The sequence below is a fragment of the Phycodurus eques genome, chromosome 10 (genome assembly GCF_024500275.1).
Source record: "Phycodurus eques isolate BA_2022a chromosome 10, UOR_Pequ_1.1, whole genome shotgun sequence".
Classification (NCBI taxonomy): domain Eukaryota; kingdom Metazoa; phylum Chordata; class Actinopteri; order Syngnathiformes; family Syngnathidae; genus Phycodurus; species Phycodurus eques.
The window spans coordinates 17274505-17291130 of NC_084534.1; the positions used below are offsets into that span (position 1 = coordinate 17274505).

At 40.6% G+C, this 16626-nt stretch overlaps 1 protein-coding gene across 1 annotated transcript in view; it reads right to left on the bottom strand.

Annotated features, from left to right (window-relative positions):
* srgap3 (SLIT-ROBO Rho GTPase activating protein 3) overlaps positions 1-12255 on the bottom strand; it is a 71560-nt gene extending 59305 nt beyond the window's left edge. The window contains 1 exon segment of the mRNA XM_061687805.1: positions 11691-12255. Coding sequence (XP_061543789.1) covers positions 11691-11754 — 64 coding nt within the window. The 5' untranslated portion in view covers positions 11755-12255.
* Between the last annotated feature and the right edge of the window lie 4371 nt (positions 12256-16626).

Sequence of the window (16626 nt, forward strand, 5' to 3'; positions counted from 1 at the left end):
TGTGGAGTGTGTTAAGACAAAAGTCACAATTGTTCTGGAGTGAATTGCTGAAAGGGTGTGAGCATTGCATTTCATGCACTGGCGGGTCATAGTTCGAGTTGCTGCTGCGGGCAAAGGAAACTGCGACTACCATAGTTGTTGGAGAAATGCTAGGCTGCGTCCTGACTACTATTGAGAAGCAAGGCAGCGGAGCACCATGAAACAGTCAACAGTCATTGAATTTGAAATTGAATTTCCCAATGAGGAATCAGTCTGATGAGGACTGGTACATTGTGTATAGCTTAATTTCTACAAAATTGGAATACTGGTCCCCAAAAATGTGTGTTTTTTACATTATGACTCTATAGCGTCCTTCGATCAGGATTCCTTAGTTTTCAGTGTACATTTGTTTGCAATTGTAGTCATGTGTATAGTAGTGTCACTAACATATTCAACAGATAGTTCATTTATCTTCATGATGAATAAGCTTTAATTGCAGAAAAAAAGTCTTTGATAGTCTTTGAATGTCCTGATTAGACATTTAACACAAATATGTGAACATGCCACAGTCCCGTGCTTTTAATAAGTCTGTGCCAAATGTTGTTCTATTTCCACCATGAGAGGTGGATAAATGACATTTGTGAGCCGCAAATAGCTGCACTATTTTAACTATCCGTAGAGTACTGACGTGGAGGCTCACACTTCATAATAACGTCAGTCTCACAGGTCCCAAACCTGACTGAAGTGACTGAACTTCACTAATTATGAAGAGACTGTCAAAGTCATTGGAGCGTTATTTCTGTACAGTGTCCCTGTTTCATGTATCTACCATCTCCTAAGTAGTTTTTCGTATTTTTTTTTTCTAGTTAACTTTAAACAACGACAATCGTGTGTTTCCCTCTGGAGGTTCATAGTTCATTAAGTGCATTGACTCCAACCACCATGTTAAATAAAAGCTTTTCAGTTCTTTGGCCAATAGGAGAAAACTATCAAATTGCCTCAAATAGTGGCCTCCACTCTAATACATGACATACCCCAATTAATCGCTGGGTAGGCCGTTGTCAATGCATTGTAAGTCACTGATCATCACCTCCATGGTAGCGAATAAGCTACACTTCTTACCATGCTTCTTTCAATAGTGTCACTCGGGGAGGATGAGGGGTGGATAGGCAAAGACGATGTCAAAGCCATGCTAATTGCTAAACTAAAGTGTCATGCAGTCACAAAAGCTCCAAGTAAGTAATTTGGTGAAACAATACACTTGTCACAGAGGTCTGGCTGGAACTTGGAGCAACAAAATAAAAGGCCAATTAATACGTGTTTAGAGAAAGAGATATGAATATAAAATAATACACGTCGACACCGGACGCCGTGTCTGAACCAGAAATAAATTAATATGACACTGCACACGTCACTTCTGAAGGAGGTTAAAAGTATATTAATATTATTAATAAATATTTGTAATATACGATAAAATAACCTTTATTAGAACCACAATGGGGGGAATTTGTATCGTTTAAGCAGCGATTATAGATATAGGAAATATATATAATATAAATAGCATGCAAGGGAAGATGTAATTACATTACTTCTTACATGTACGCTTGTACAAGTACATTGCACAAAATCGAAACCAAAATTATTGTCCATACTTAAACCATACAATTCAGTCTATCAGCAATGTTGTTTGTTTGCATCATAAATTGCGGAGTTTTAATGTTGACGTTTGAGATCTGATTAATCTGCTTTAAGAGACTTGATTTAGTTTCTTGTTACCAGGATTGAAAACATAATTGGCAAAGGTGAATTAATCCATAGACAGATGTTTTTGGAATGTTGAATTCTCATATGCTGATACTTTGACTCAGGCTGCAACTGTGTCCACCATTACAAGGCTGATGTAATAAAAACATTAACATGACAAATATTGAAGCCATAATTTATTAACGATTATGTTCTTGACAAAATTTTGAAAATATTGGAAATTCAGGCAAATTTGGACAAATTGTTCTGGAAGTGAATTTTTATAGGTTGGCAGCTCTGAAGCTTTAAAGTCATATACACTTGTTATTAGAATTGTTACTAGAACTCATTTAAAATAGTTTTTGTAAGACTGTGGCCTACAAGAATAAATAAAAATCCATCTTTAATAGGACATGTTTTTTTAATATGTCACAAAACAATTCCATTTTCATTTGCATAATCAGACATAATGTAGTGGTTGACTAGTTGGTTGTTTGAGAAACTAAGATGATTTGATAAGAATTGTGGTTGTACAAATTAGTTTGACTCTTTTGGTGTGCTGAAACTGGTGCCACAATAGTCATGTTGTTGGAGGAAGAAAATGCTTGTTCGGACAGTGTTCTATGAATTAGCTCAACTGAATGAATGAATGCACCAACTGGCACCCAAAAAAAGGAAAACGATTGAAACCACTTCTGTTTAAGTTGACTTCTGTCAACTTTATGAATGCCGGCACACAAACCTAAAGATGATTGAGTCTGTGTGAACAGCTAATCTTTGTCGTTAAATGAAAAGGCTGATTATGTGTTGGACAAACATCCAGTTGAATGGTGGCAGCTGCCTCCATCACAGACCCGCCGCACACTGAACGACCTGACCGAACTGTCCCGCAGTGTGCGGTGCTCTTCATCTAGGTTTCATGAGTGATCGACAATCTGCAACTAGTTTTCTTATGATTCAAATCACTGGTGAAAAGTGTTGCAATGTCGCAGATATAACGGCCAATCAAAACATGATCTTTTACAAGAAAAATTATTGCAGGTACCAAGCTAGATCCAGCCAGCCACCACCAAGCTGTACCAGTACATACCATATTTTATATATATATATATATATATATATATATATATACACACACACACACACACACACACACTATATCACTCAGCCATAAGTATTCAGACACTTTGCTCAGTTTTAGTAGAAGCCCCCTTTTGAGCTAATACAGCCATGGGTCTTTTTGGAAATGAGGTCAGGTCTTTCCAGAGATGCTCAATTGGGTTTAAGTCGGGGCTCTGGCTGGGTCATTCAACAACAGTCACGGAGTTGTTCTGAAGCCACTCCTTCGGTATTTTAGCTGTGTGCTTAGGGTCATTGTCTTTTTTGAAGGTGAACCTTCAGCCCAGTCTGATGTTCTGAGCACTCTGGAGAAGGTTTTCGTCCAGGATATCCCTGTACTTGGGCGCATTCCTCTTTTCTTCGATTGCAACCAGTCTCCCTGTCCCTGCAAAAACACATCCACAGCATGATGCTGCCACCGCCATGCTTCACTTTTGGGACCGTATTGGACAGGTGATGAGCAGTGCCTGGTTTTCTCTACACATGCCACATAGAATTAAGCCCAACAATTTCTCTCTTGGTCTCATCAGATGAGAAAATCTTATTTCTCACCATCTTTGAGTCCTTCAGGTGTTTTTTAGAAAACTCCATGCGGTCTTTCATGTGTCTTGCACTGAGGAGAGGCTTCCGTCGAACCACTCTGCCATAAAACCCCGACTGGTGGAGGGCTGCAGCGATGGTTGACGTTCTAGAACTTTCTCCCATCTTCTGACTGCATCTCTGGAGCTCAGCCACAGTGATCTTTGGGTTCTTCTATACCTCTCTCACCAAGGCTCTTCTCCCCCAATTGTTCAGGATTATGGAGGCCACTGTGCTATTAGGAAACTTAAGTGCAACAGAAATGTTTTGGTAACCTTGGCCAGATCTGTCCCTTGCCACAATTCTGTCTCTGAGCTCTTCAGGCAGTTCCTTTGACCTCATGATTCTCATTTGCTCTGGCATGCACTGTGAGCTGAAAGGTCTTATACAGACAGGTGTGTGGCTTTCCTAATCAAGTCCAATCAGTATAATCAAACACAGCTGGACTCCATTGAAGGTGTCGAACCATTTTAAGGATGATTAGAAGAAATGGACAGCACCCGAGTTAAATATATGAGTGTCACCGCAAAGGGTCTGAATACTTATGGCTGTGTAATATTTCAGTTTTTCTTTTTTAATAAATCAGCAAAAATTACAACAATTACGTTTTTTTTCTGTCAATATGGGGTGCTGTGTGTACATTAATGAGGAAAAAAATGAACAAATGATTTTAACAAATGGCTGCAATATAACAAAGTGAAACATTTTAGGGGGTATGAAATCTTTCCGTTTCCACTGTATATCTCACTATTCGGTTTCATCACGGTATTAATCTCACGGTACGATAATTATTGATAATTATCTAACCTGTAGCTAAAAAGCAAAACGTGGAGAGTCTCTGTCGCTGAAATGCATGAGTGCAGCCAATGAATAGACCTACAGTTGCCAGGAAAATCCGCGTCTCCCTAGACAATCGTGCCATGTTGTTTGTGGTTGAATAATATACAGTATGTGGCGCCTCAAAACATTGTTTCCTGATAACATAGCAGCGAGTTTGTTTGTGTGCAAGGGTCAATCTCCAGGTGTACAAGTGTGAGTCGCCGACTGCAGTTTTTTCGCGATTGTCCAGTTCAAACATGTTTGGCAGTGTTGCCTGTATATAAGTTTTTTGAAACAAGCAGAGCGTGTGTGATTTCCTTGACATGGAAACACTGTTTTGGAGATCTATGCGATTAGAAAAACGGTCTCTTCAAAGTTGTCTCCAACATGACAAACAGTAAGGATATTAAGATATCTTAGCCTGACATGGCCACTTGTGCTACCAATTTAATTGCCAAGAAGGCTAACCAACACTCTGTGAAGCTCAAGATTTTTTCTACCACAGAAGAGCCAAGATGGTCCAACGCAGGACTATTGTGTCTACATGGTTGGTAAATGGTTTTGTGGCGCCACTAAGTCAGTACTAGAATGTCTTCACCACCCTCCGCCCATTGAGAAACCATAGATCAGTGGAGCGGCAACACTAACAAACTTGAGGTGACATCTCTGCGTGTCATCTGCAAAGTGATCACAGGCTGCCCATACTAACTTGCAGTGCTTTGTTACACAGTGAACCATAAGTTTTCACTATTTATCTGAGCACAGTGACTCATAATAGCCTTAGCTCAACATCAGTGCAAGTGCAAGGTTAATTTCCCTGTAAACCATTGAAAGGCAATGATAGGTCAGAATGGTGTTTCTCCATGACCTGCAAATTGAGGTGATAAAAAAGTATACACGAATAATGTCACGACTCGCTCGATAATGATTTCGCTTTAACAATTGAAGGATTCCTAAAAAGTGAAACCAAATGATTTCTCAGCCTTCTGTGGAGACGGAGCAGTTTGAGGCGAGGAAGTCAAACAGAACTGTAAAAGTGTCAAAACATGCGTCCCTGTCAGTAACACCTCTCATGTTTACGTGCGTGCAAAAGCATCCGTGAGCTTTCTTTCATCGTTTTAATTTATTTTCGAGATCGGAGAAGCTGTCTGACTCCTTGATGGAAACATGCAAAACAACTTACAGTCTAATGTAGTTTTGAAATTGATTAAAATGATTTTTATAAATAAACAAATAAAAGAAGACAGACACTATTCCCTGAGGTATAGCGTGCCAGGAAACCTGACTGGAGCCAAATTCAACTCCACTCTAACAAAACAAATGAGCGATCCATTTCAGAGGTGGATACAAGAAACAAGGCGAGCAGAATAAATAAACCTGCTGACTGTCAAGTAAAACCACAGTCAAGCATAAAGATGTGCACAAATAACCACTTAGCAGAAAAACCATCTATATTGTGGACATGGACTTAAAAAGTGTTGCAGTTTCGTCCTGATATGAACTATCTTGTGTTGCAAATTCAAAATGAATAGCATTGTTGCACGACATCACATTGGTGGAGCAGTGCTAATTTACCGCCCTCGGGTTGGATATGGACTGACATAATCAATTAACTGACTTTGGGTGAAGGCAGGGTAGACAACCATTTAAACTCTCCTTCACACCTATGGACAATTTAGAGTCTTCGACGAACCTAATATGTATATTTTGGAATGTGGGAGGAAGACAGAGTACCCGAGAAAACCGACACAAGCCAAGTGCCAGCCACTAGGCTCACCGTGTGGCTTTCATAATTTCTCTTCCCAAATTACTTTTAAAAATAAGAATTAATTGACTAATACAATTTCCCGTTAGTCGATCAAGGAAGTAGTCAAATGCCCAGCCCTAATGTTGATACTGAAGAGTTAATTACAACAGAAATCAAAACTATAACTACCAAATCGTAGTTATACTGCAGTTGCCTGAAGGGAGCCACAAAAATGTATAATTGTTAAGAGTGTAACAGTACGCCCAAAAAACCCAGTTTTGGTGGTACAAAAGGAACAAAATGCAAAAGGGAAAAAAATGCTCTTTTTTTGTCAATAGGGGAAAAAAATTAATGATATTTAAATGAAATGAAATATCAACAGCTTTAGGAAAGTACAACATCAATAGTTTGGCTGTGTTCACAGTTGACCGGTCATATTTAAATTCAATTTAAATAGGAATCAACATACAATTGCCACCATTTAAATTTCTCTGATTAACCCTTTATAAAGGTTCAGATATATTTTTGCTTTCTAGCAGAAGCCTGAAGATTTTGTGCTCCATATTTGCCTTCACCTTGTGTCAGGCCTCAGTCCCAGCTGAAGAAAGATCCCAAAGGATGAGGCTGCCACCATACGTAACGTCACTGTAGGTATATAGGTATGATATTCTTTTGGTGATTAGCAGTGTTGTGTTTTCACCAAACACCTTTTGGCATCACAATCAAAAGATTCAGCTTTGGTTTCATCGAACATTTTCCCACATGTGTGGGACATTTTGTGGTAGTGAAAATTGTGAAAAAAAATGTTTTGAATTATTTATCTTTATCTTTTTTTTTTTTTTACATCACAAAAACCTGGAATTTGAACAGAGGTGTGTAGACTTTTTTTGTTTTGTTTTTTTAATCGACCGTATGCTAGCCAATGCTGACCTACACTTAAGTTTGTTTACAGACTACACTGTAGGCGTGTGGCGCAAGTGTGAGGCAGTTACACTTCATGTCCCATGTTCAGTGTGAGAACCCTAATAATCACCCTATAATGTTACATACTGTAATTGCCACTGCATTCGATTATTATCATTTTACTGGCGAGTTTTGAAAAATTGTCGCAAGCTTTTGTGGGTCACATCAAATGACACGGAGCCTTGACTTTGACACCTGTAAATTACAGGAAGTGTGTGCAACTCAACAGCAAGCCACCAACATCTTGCAAAAATGTCAGCGGGAAGAGTTCCACAGTACCAGTCCGAGTCAGTCACACTTAACCAGCCTCACTATTGACATGGAAATGCATGATGTAGCTCCTTGAATGGCTTGAATAAAGCGAAGGAGGCTTTGACTTTGTTGTGCTTTACAATTATATGAATGAAGTTCACTTCATGGTGTTTACTACTTTTGGAGCTTGCCAGATTCTGCTTTGCTATTACACGACTGATATTTTGTTCATGTCGCTCACTTATTAAGCCTCATACATAATAAAGCAACCTTGTGATCTTGGATGAACCAATCAATGACACTCTGATGCAAGGGCCCCTTCTGCTGTGTCCACATGAACCATTAAGCCATAAGTCAAAGTACGACAGGTGCAATTTCCAATGTGAATGTCATTAGCCCCCACTCACTGGTTGGTTCATCTCAAATGTGGCCATTGTTCTGAGGAGGTGAAGAGCCCTCTGTGTCTGCAGTCTATGCAACGCACGAACGGCGAATGACAAATTAACCATAAATTAGCATTCCTCTTTCTCCTGCGGCTCAAGGACCCAGGCTAAAGCAACCCGGGCTAGACGGAGCCCGGCACTGAAACAAGAGCGCTACATCCACAGCACTGTGGCATCTGAGCTGAATAATTGATGCAAGAATGATCAAAACTGGCCTCTGGTAAAGCAGTGAACAGTAAAATAAGATGAACATTGACATGGTGGCACTTTCTCAAAGAAAATCTCCAAGCTCTCGCACTTTGAGATGCTAAATCTGGACCTGATGATGAGCAAAAGCCCCTGAGGTGGTGGAACATAAATGGAACCATTGGGTTTTAGAACTTGAACCCAAGAACCACTTGAGGAAAAGCTGGCTCCAGATCAGTCCATTCACAACTTACTGCATATAAAGTCTCCACAAAATACTAGAGTTCAGTGCACCATTTTCTTCTTACTTGTGACGGGTACCAAAATAACGAAATCCATGCCATATCATTTTCGAACCCCTCAATTGGGCTACAACTGCGGCTACGGTGGTAAGGGTGGAGACTAGACAAAGCACAATCCATTGATTCTATGGGAATAGATTATCTTGGAAATATAGTAACTAATAATTTTATACTTATGAGTTTCATCTTATCTGAGAGTGTGTTCACAATTTCTATCTGTGTCTGGACTGTTTTTTATATTTATATTAGAAGCGCTTACTAACAAATCTCAGCCGGTGCAAATAAGCATATGTAACACAGCAGACAGCCTTGTTGTGTTGGAAATTTGAGTTTCTTTGTATAATATGTGACAAACGCTGTCCAATCAGGTTGCAACTTTCTTCATGCTGTTTTACCTTGGGTGGGAGAACCATATGTATACAGTGTTCCCTCGCCACTTCGCGCTTCACGTTTTGCGGCTTCGGTGCTTCGCGGGATTTTCCAAAATATTCATCAAAAAAAATAAAATAAAATAAAAATGAAAAAATACAGCCATATCAGCAGCCATATTGCGGAAAGACGCGTTGTTTCATGTTGATGCGCGCGAGAGAAGGTTTCCCTGCATGCCAAACAAAGAGATGAGTTGACTCAGAGGCTTTGTACATGCCTACACTGTACTGTACATGCCACAGGCACTCATACGAGGCGCGTGATTGATTCCCGGCGCGACATCGACCAATGAGAGCACAAGTGGATTTATCTGTGATCGTACTTCGCGGTTTTTCACTTTTTTCGGGGGGTTCTGGTCCCTATTACCCGCGAAAAACAAAGGATCACCCAAAATGTACAATGTACAGGTATCACTCTCTCTTTTGGTTAAGATGTTGAATATGCACACCTCAAATTTCATTGAAAGGGATGTCCCTTCAGTCAATATTTGCCAATGTGACTAATTCTTGGCAGCCAAAGCATGAACAGGCCTGTTAATCAATGAAATAATAAATCTCTTACATCTTTTTCCAAGACATTTTATTGGAACAGTTTAAGAGAGGCCCTTTTCTGTTCCAGCAAGGCTGTGCCCCAGTGGACAATGGAATGTCCATAAAGGCATGTTAAGATACGTTTGGTTTGGAGAAACATGAAGAACCGCAACACCATTAAACGTCTTTGGATGGACTAGAACAGAGATTGTAATTCCGGCTCAACATTGACGAATGGACAAACCTCCTGTACTGTACTTCTTGTTGGGGTTCTTATATTTTTGTCCATACAGTGTAGCAAACACTATTACTTTTCAGCACCTCTAATTGGTCTATAAAGATTAAGTGTTATCAATTGGATTGCAGGTGTCTAAAATGGTTGCCATGCGGAAATGTAATATAATAAACAGCTTTGATCGCAATTTAGCACCTGTTTTGCTAGTGTCTAACACCTAGCACTTATCACAAGTTATGCCCTCAGTATTAATAAGAAAAACCCCAATTACGATACCGAATGAGCTTTCTAACAAAAACTTGTTCAAGGAAAATTCAGTACATGTCGTCAATGTGAGGGCTAACGGCCCAGTTTGGTCGATAATGACTAAACGATAGACTTTACACCGATTTGATCAGGCTGATCGGTATCGGCCGATATTTAGCATTTTATGCTGATCGGCTTTAATTCGCCAATCCGATCAATTACGTCATGGATCGGCTCCGCAAAAGACATTAACTCTGCGTTGCCGAGTGCACAGTATATTTGAATCCAAAAGCTAGTTTATTTTTAGCCTTGTCACGTGTCTTTTGATGTAGTACTATGTAAATATCTGACGGCCAATGAAGTTATTTAAAAAATAAAAAAACATGTTTTAAAAAAACGTGTCGGCGTTGTGGGACAGACAACACGTCGGAGACATGCAACATGTAATGCACCGGATCAGACTAGAAGACAAATTTGCTCTTTCACGATTGCACTGTCAAGACGACTGCAATAAAATCTTGTATTCCGAAACCACAGGCATCCCGTTTTTTATGATCATTGGGCTTTATCTTGTCCACTCAAATGCGACCGGATACACTCGTTACCGTGGCGACGACGACAAGAGTGGAGCGCGCTGACTTGACTGTATTATAAGGACAAAATGGGGGAAAACGTGTGTTGGTGGTCACCGGTGCTCAGGACAGGAGAGGACGTTCTTGGCTTGCTTCGGGAATGTTCACGTACTTTTAATACGATACGGCTCACAAGCAGGCAATAAAGTGTGATGTAGCCTAGCAAGCTAGCGGTAGCACGAATGGTTGGGGACGTAAACAACATTCTGTTGAATCATGCTCTAAAGTTTCGGTGTGGGCGAAGTCAAGAACATGCATGGTAGGTTAATTGACAACTCTAAATTGCCCATAGGTGTGTATGTGAGTGCGAATGGTTGTTTGTTTGTCTGTGCCCTGCGATTGGCTGGCAACCAGTTCAGGGTGTACCCCGCCTCCTGCCCGATGATAGCTGGGATAGGCTCCAGCGTGCCCGCGACCCAAGTGAGGAGAAGCGGCTCAGAAAATGAATGAATGGATGGATAAGTTGGCACCCATTATTTCTCTCATGTAATGTTGGTTTGACGTGAGTGATTAAAATACACGATCTGACTAGAGCGGTGATTTCCAACCTTTATGGAGCCAAGGAACATATCTTACACTTGAAAAATCTCACGGCACACCAACAAACAAAAATGTCACAAAAAGTGGTCACATTAATTACTGTATTTACTTCCTGCCATCTAATAGAAGACCATTCATTTGTTCTGTCTGTCACTATGGCTCACTGGCATAAATAGAGGAACAAAGATACATTATTTATTGTAAATATAATTTTTGGAGCAATGAAGTACACAGTGAATGAAGATGTCATTTAAAAAGACAAGTATATACAATAAATGAACAAGTCATGTAAATGGACACATTCCTCCATCTTGTGATCGGATCGGTGATCGGTTATCGTTTGTTTTAAACTCGCTGATCGGTGATCAGCCCCAAAAATCCTGATCGTGTAAAGCCTACTTAACAAATCAAAGTATGATCATGATCAGAGTTTGATTGTTCCTCACCATGGCCCACCCAAACCCATTATGACACCTCTAATGGAATAAAACGAGATGATTCTCAGTACATTTCACTCCCTGTTTACAAACATTTGATCAACATGCCACGAATCAGTGCAGGAAGCCAGATAGGCCCCAAAATGTTGAGAAGAAGGTGCAGCCAGGCAACCCCCCTGCACTCATTTCAACACATGGATTATTTTACCCGGCAACACGAGCGTGCAGGGGCAGGATCCTAACCACATTGTCATCATCCACCACAAAAGTCCAACTGCCTGTGGATGAATGCACGAGAACATGCATTTGCACGCGGGGGGAATACATTGTTAGATGTTTGGATTTGGTGGTATTGCGGCTGCTTTGCAAGGTTCAGCCGAGTCCAACGAGGAGAGGATGCTTTCGGATAAAAGTAATGACAACCATTTCAAAAGTGGAAGAGGCGAGATGTTACGTTTGTGCGTTTTGGCAACGTGAATGAACGTGACGTGCACCAACACACGGCTCACCTTTCACTTGGGTCTCGTAGTCCGCAATGATCTCCTTATCCTTCTTGAATCTGGACGAGGACATGGTTCTTCTGCTCGTCTGACTGAGAGCCTGCAAGTCGAGCGCTCCGGCGACTCTGCTGTGCCGGGAATCCGCGAGTTTCTTCTTGCAACAGCTGCAGAGCTCTTTGCGACGTTTCCTCGCCGAACGAACAAAAGCGGCTGGCACTTCGCGACAACCGTTGCAATCAGTCTGAGGAGGAGAACTCTCGGGTCCGATGTTGCAATGCTCTCTCTCTCTTTCTCTCTCTCTCTCTTTTTTTTTTTTTTTTAAATTTAATCCAACAGCGACGGGGAGGTGGGGAGAGGAGTTATCAGGAGAAACAAAAGCCGCAAAGGCGCTCCAAAGTGGACATGTTGGCAGGGGAAGAGGGAAGAAATGGTGATGAGTCAGCTCCGTGCTCCTTGTGTGTGACTTGTCAACTGAAGCCCACAAAGATTCGACACCACGCGGCGGTCTGACTAATTGAGCTGCAGGCAATGGGGGGGGGGAATAAAAAAAATGAGCGAGAGAGTCACGTGGTCATTGCCCTCACGTGCGCGCGCGCGCACACGCCACCCTCGTCACAATCAGTATCAACATGATACCTGTCGACCTACCCGCGCCTCCCATCTTAAATATTATCAATACAGTCATCATGTAATCCTAACCCTCGAGTACTGATTATTACTTTAGAATAATATGAGTTCCCCAAATAAGTAAGAGTGGGTGAAGTGTGTACAGCGTCAGATTTATGCTATTTCTTTTTTTAAATAGCACATGGCATGAATGTTAAATGGACCAAAATATAAAATAAGAATATGCACATTCAAATATTTTCCAACTCCATCACTTTTAAAAGATATATAAAATGGCAAACTAAGGCAGTGATGCTCAAAGTGTCGTACAAGTACCACTGGTGGTACACGAGCGGTATGTGAAAGAATTACTGCCTGGTTACAATTCAGTTGTACTCAAAGGCCCAGTAAAGCGGCCAAAAAAAATGTCATGTAAATTTGACACACCACAGAGAAGTGTTGTTAACAAGTCTGCCAAATTTGAATGGTTACAAAAATATACATAATTATCATTTTAATTGTATGAAATAAGGCTCCCAATTAATGAAAAGTACTGAAGAGCCTGTGGACTGTGTGGGCGTGTCCGCTGAGTGCTCCCCTTCAGCTGTCAATCAAGTACGCATCTGTGTGTCTATGCGACTCAGACAGCAACACGCAGCCACAAGCTGACTGTCAATGTGTCTATTAAACAGTTTCCCGGATGTGACGCTGTTAGTGATTACTTACAGTATATTGGGGGATTATTGCAATTGGGTGGCGACCAGTTCAGGGTGTACAACCCTCTCGCCCGTCGATAGCTGGGATAGGCTCCAGCATGCCCGCGACCCTAGTGAGGATAAGCAGAACGAAAGATGAATGAATGAATGAAAAAATGCTTTGTTTGTATTCCATAATCACCTTGACTGACAAAGCAACCACAAATGTCCATCGACAATGGTTTAGGAGCTTCAAGCATCACCTACGCGTCCCTGGGGATAAATCCAGAGGGAGGAGACACTTGTGAAGCCAATGGGAAAGCTACAAAAACAGCCAGAGTGTGGCTCATGAGTTTGTTGTCTACATCAGAGAAGTCAGCAGAGAAAACGTTGATTCCTCCCACAAGCCTTCTGTTACTCACCCCTTCCTTTCTCTTCCGGAATCTCAGGAGGGAAGACTGGGAAGCTGTCGACTTTACTTGTGTAGCACAAAGATCCTTTGTGAGATCCTTTTACTCTTCCTTACTAAAGAATGAGTGTGGGAACTGCCCTTGTCCCACTATGTGAAAGTGAAATAAATACCATCATGGGATATTGTCTTGTGTTAGATAACTATGTACTGTACAAAAGCATCTCTGTGAAATTGGAATATCTTGTATGGGGTGTAAAGCTGCTCACGGCAAAAATAACAGCAACATTTTGTCACATTTACCTTTAAAAAACTGGTGTTCATTTTCGAGAGTCACTTTTCTGCACATTTAGAACAATATTTGTCAACTTAACAGTTAAATCCAAATATTAAATGCTACACCTCAATCTAAAATCTAAATGTTAAATATATTTTTTTTATAATGCTCAATACTGTATATACATCTAAATATAAATCTTAAATCTAAATATAAATGTTTTTAATTTTTAGTTTTAAGATTTATATTAACATTTACATGAAAGATTTTAAATATATATAAATGTTAAATCTATATCAAAATATAAATCTTAAATGCTAAATCTAAATGTTTCAGGTCGAACTAAAAATTTAGTTATTATGCAAATCCATACTGCCAAAAACAGCAATACCAAAATAAAAGCTGTGTGTTTGTAGTGTTAAATAACATCCATTCATTCATTTTCTGTACCGCTTATCCTCACAAGGGTCGCGGGCATGCTGGAATCTATCCCAGCTATCTTCGGGCGAGAGGCGGGGTACACCCTGAATTGGTCGCCATCCAATCGCAGGGCACATATAAACAAACAACCATTCACACTCACATTCACACCTACGGGCAATTTAGAGTCTTTTCAATCAACCTACCATGCATGTTTTTGGGATGTGGGAGGAAACCGGAGTGTCTGGAGAAAACCCACGCAGGCACAGGGAGAACATGGAAACTCCACACAGGCGAGTCCGGGATTTGGAAAGTGGGAAGGGGGACGGGGGACGGGGGGGGGGGGGGGGGCGGCTGGTGAGGGGAGAAAAAATAACTGTTGCTGCTGCTGTGGTTGTTGTTTTTTCACCCGGGCACTTCAACATGAGTCCTCAGAACTGTGAGGCAGATGTGCTAATGTCGGCCACCGTCGGCTAACCGATCACACATTATTTGCGGGGATGTGATGCAAAGTTCAGCTTAGTACATAACGCTCCTGTTTTGGTTCTGAATGTAAAGATGTGATTCAGCCGCTAACTAAGTGCAGGGGTGGATTTATTCAAGTGGGATACAGGGCCACTGGCCGCCACCAAATCCTGAAAAAAAAATGACTTTTTGCTTTATTACCGAGCCAGTATTGTTGAACACACAGTGTTTATAAAAATAGAAATAGCTTCACATAGCTTTACCTGCACTGATGAATTGATTTAGTGTGTTGAATAAAGGGAAAAAAGATGTCAAAGTGACCCTTGCCTCCTTCAATTATTTTGTATGCGGCCCTTAGAAGAAACGTTCGGACACCCCTGAGTAGAGAGTCTTTAATGAACCTAACATGCATGTTTTTGGAATGTGTGGGGGAGCTGGAGTACCCAGAGAAAACCTACGCGAGAACATGAAAACTCCCCACAGGGAGGCTGGAGCCGAGATTCAAACCCAGAACCTCAGAACTGTGAGGCAGACTTGCTCATCACTAGGATCGCCGTGCTGTATCAGCAATGAGAAAATAATGCTCAGAGCGAACACTTTTAACAGCTGAATTAAATAAATAAATGAGGAGAAGCAAATATAAAAATCAACTGTGAGATTTAATGTGAGGCTTGTTAATTACTGAGGTGTGTGTGATAATCTTGATGCAGTACAGTAGGTTAGTACTTAAAAGGGCTAGTATGTAGATCTCCTTCTATTTTCTATGCCGATATGCCTTTGAGCCAGTTTCTCATTTAGTTATTTCAATAAAATTACTGAATGCATTTGTGTTAATAATCACACTACGCTTAAGTGCAACATTAAGTAATTCTGTCATCCGCCAGTGGTGATTTTGTGAGTTGTCCAAATTTGTTCTGAAAGTTTGTGTTGTGAACAGCCCATCAGATGTTGATGCAACATGGAGACACGTCTAAGTGAAAAATGGCATTGGATCCAATAAGGCACAGTCTAAAATGCCAGTGGGCGCTGGGTCACAGCTTTTGTATGAACTGACCTGGGAGCAAGACAAGCATCCACAAAGAGATGACAGCAGCCATTGTCGTTTGTGACACTACCTTGACTCTGATTTACACTGTCGTCACTCAACTGCTTTCATTGAGATGGCTCTTGGGCATACAGTGGAAATGGCCGCACGTGACCGTGATTGAAACTTGTACTTTCACATGCGATCAACTGAAAGCGTACTTGATGTTTTACCACACAATAAAGCTATCAATTATACCTCCTTGAACATTCTTCCCAAGTCATTTCCCTTTAAGCGTCAAGCAAAATGTTGCTTCCGAAACTGTGTTCATTAAATGCTTAAGGTTATGCAACACCAGCCATCTGCTGTGAAGAACCTTTTATTCCTTCATGTCAATACACACCCAGATCTCAGATTTCACAGTAAACAGTTGGAGAGAATGATGCTGGCCTCGAATAAAAATAAAGTTGAGAAAACAATAACATTAGTCAATACGCATGAAGCAGGTGCAGTGCAGTATGCTGGTGACGCAGAAAGCTAAATATGTTTTGAGGATCTTGTAAACCACGTGAGCTCAAAAGTAGCATTCTTGAAAAGGAGAAAAGAGGACATTACAGAAAGATTCTCATTTGACATGGTGCATTGGTTTTGTGCATGGAAAGTATTAAATGATCATTATTTTAGTTATTTTTTTGTAGAAATAGTCAGAATTTTTAGAATGGCAAGAATTATATTCTGACGCCCTCTGACGATTGCTTACAGTAAAGGCACTTAGTAACAGTCGCCAATTAAAATGAAAATGGTTCATGCACCAGTTAGACACAACTTCCTATTTGCAGTTTCCATTTTCAGAATAACATAAATTTCTGCATTTCTACAAGCGTAGAAAACACAATTTCTACCTCGTATGCTGTGGTGATAACTAATTGAGTGTATTACGTACATTAGAAAATGTTAAATAATTACAATAACAAAAATAATAATCATAGATTATTTAGTTCCGTGGTGGTGCATGTTTTATCGTGAAGGTCTTAAACCAGAAGTGTTTG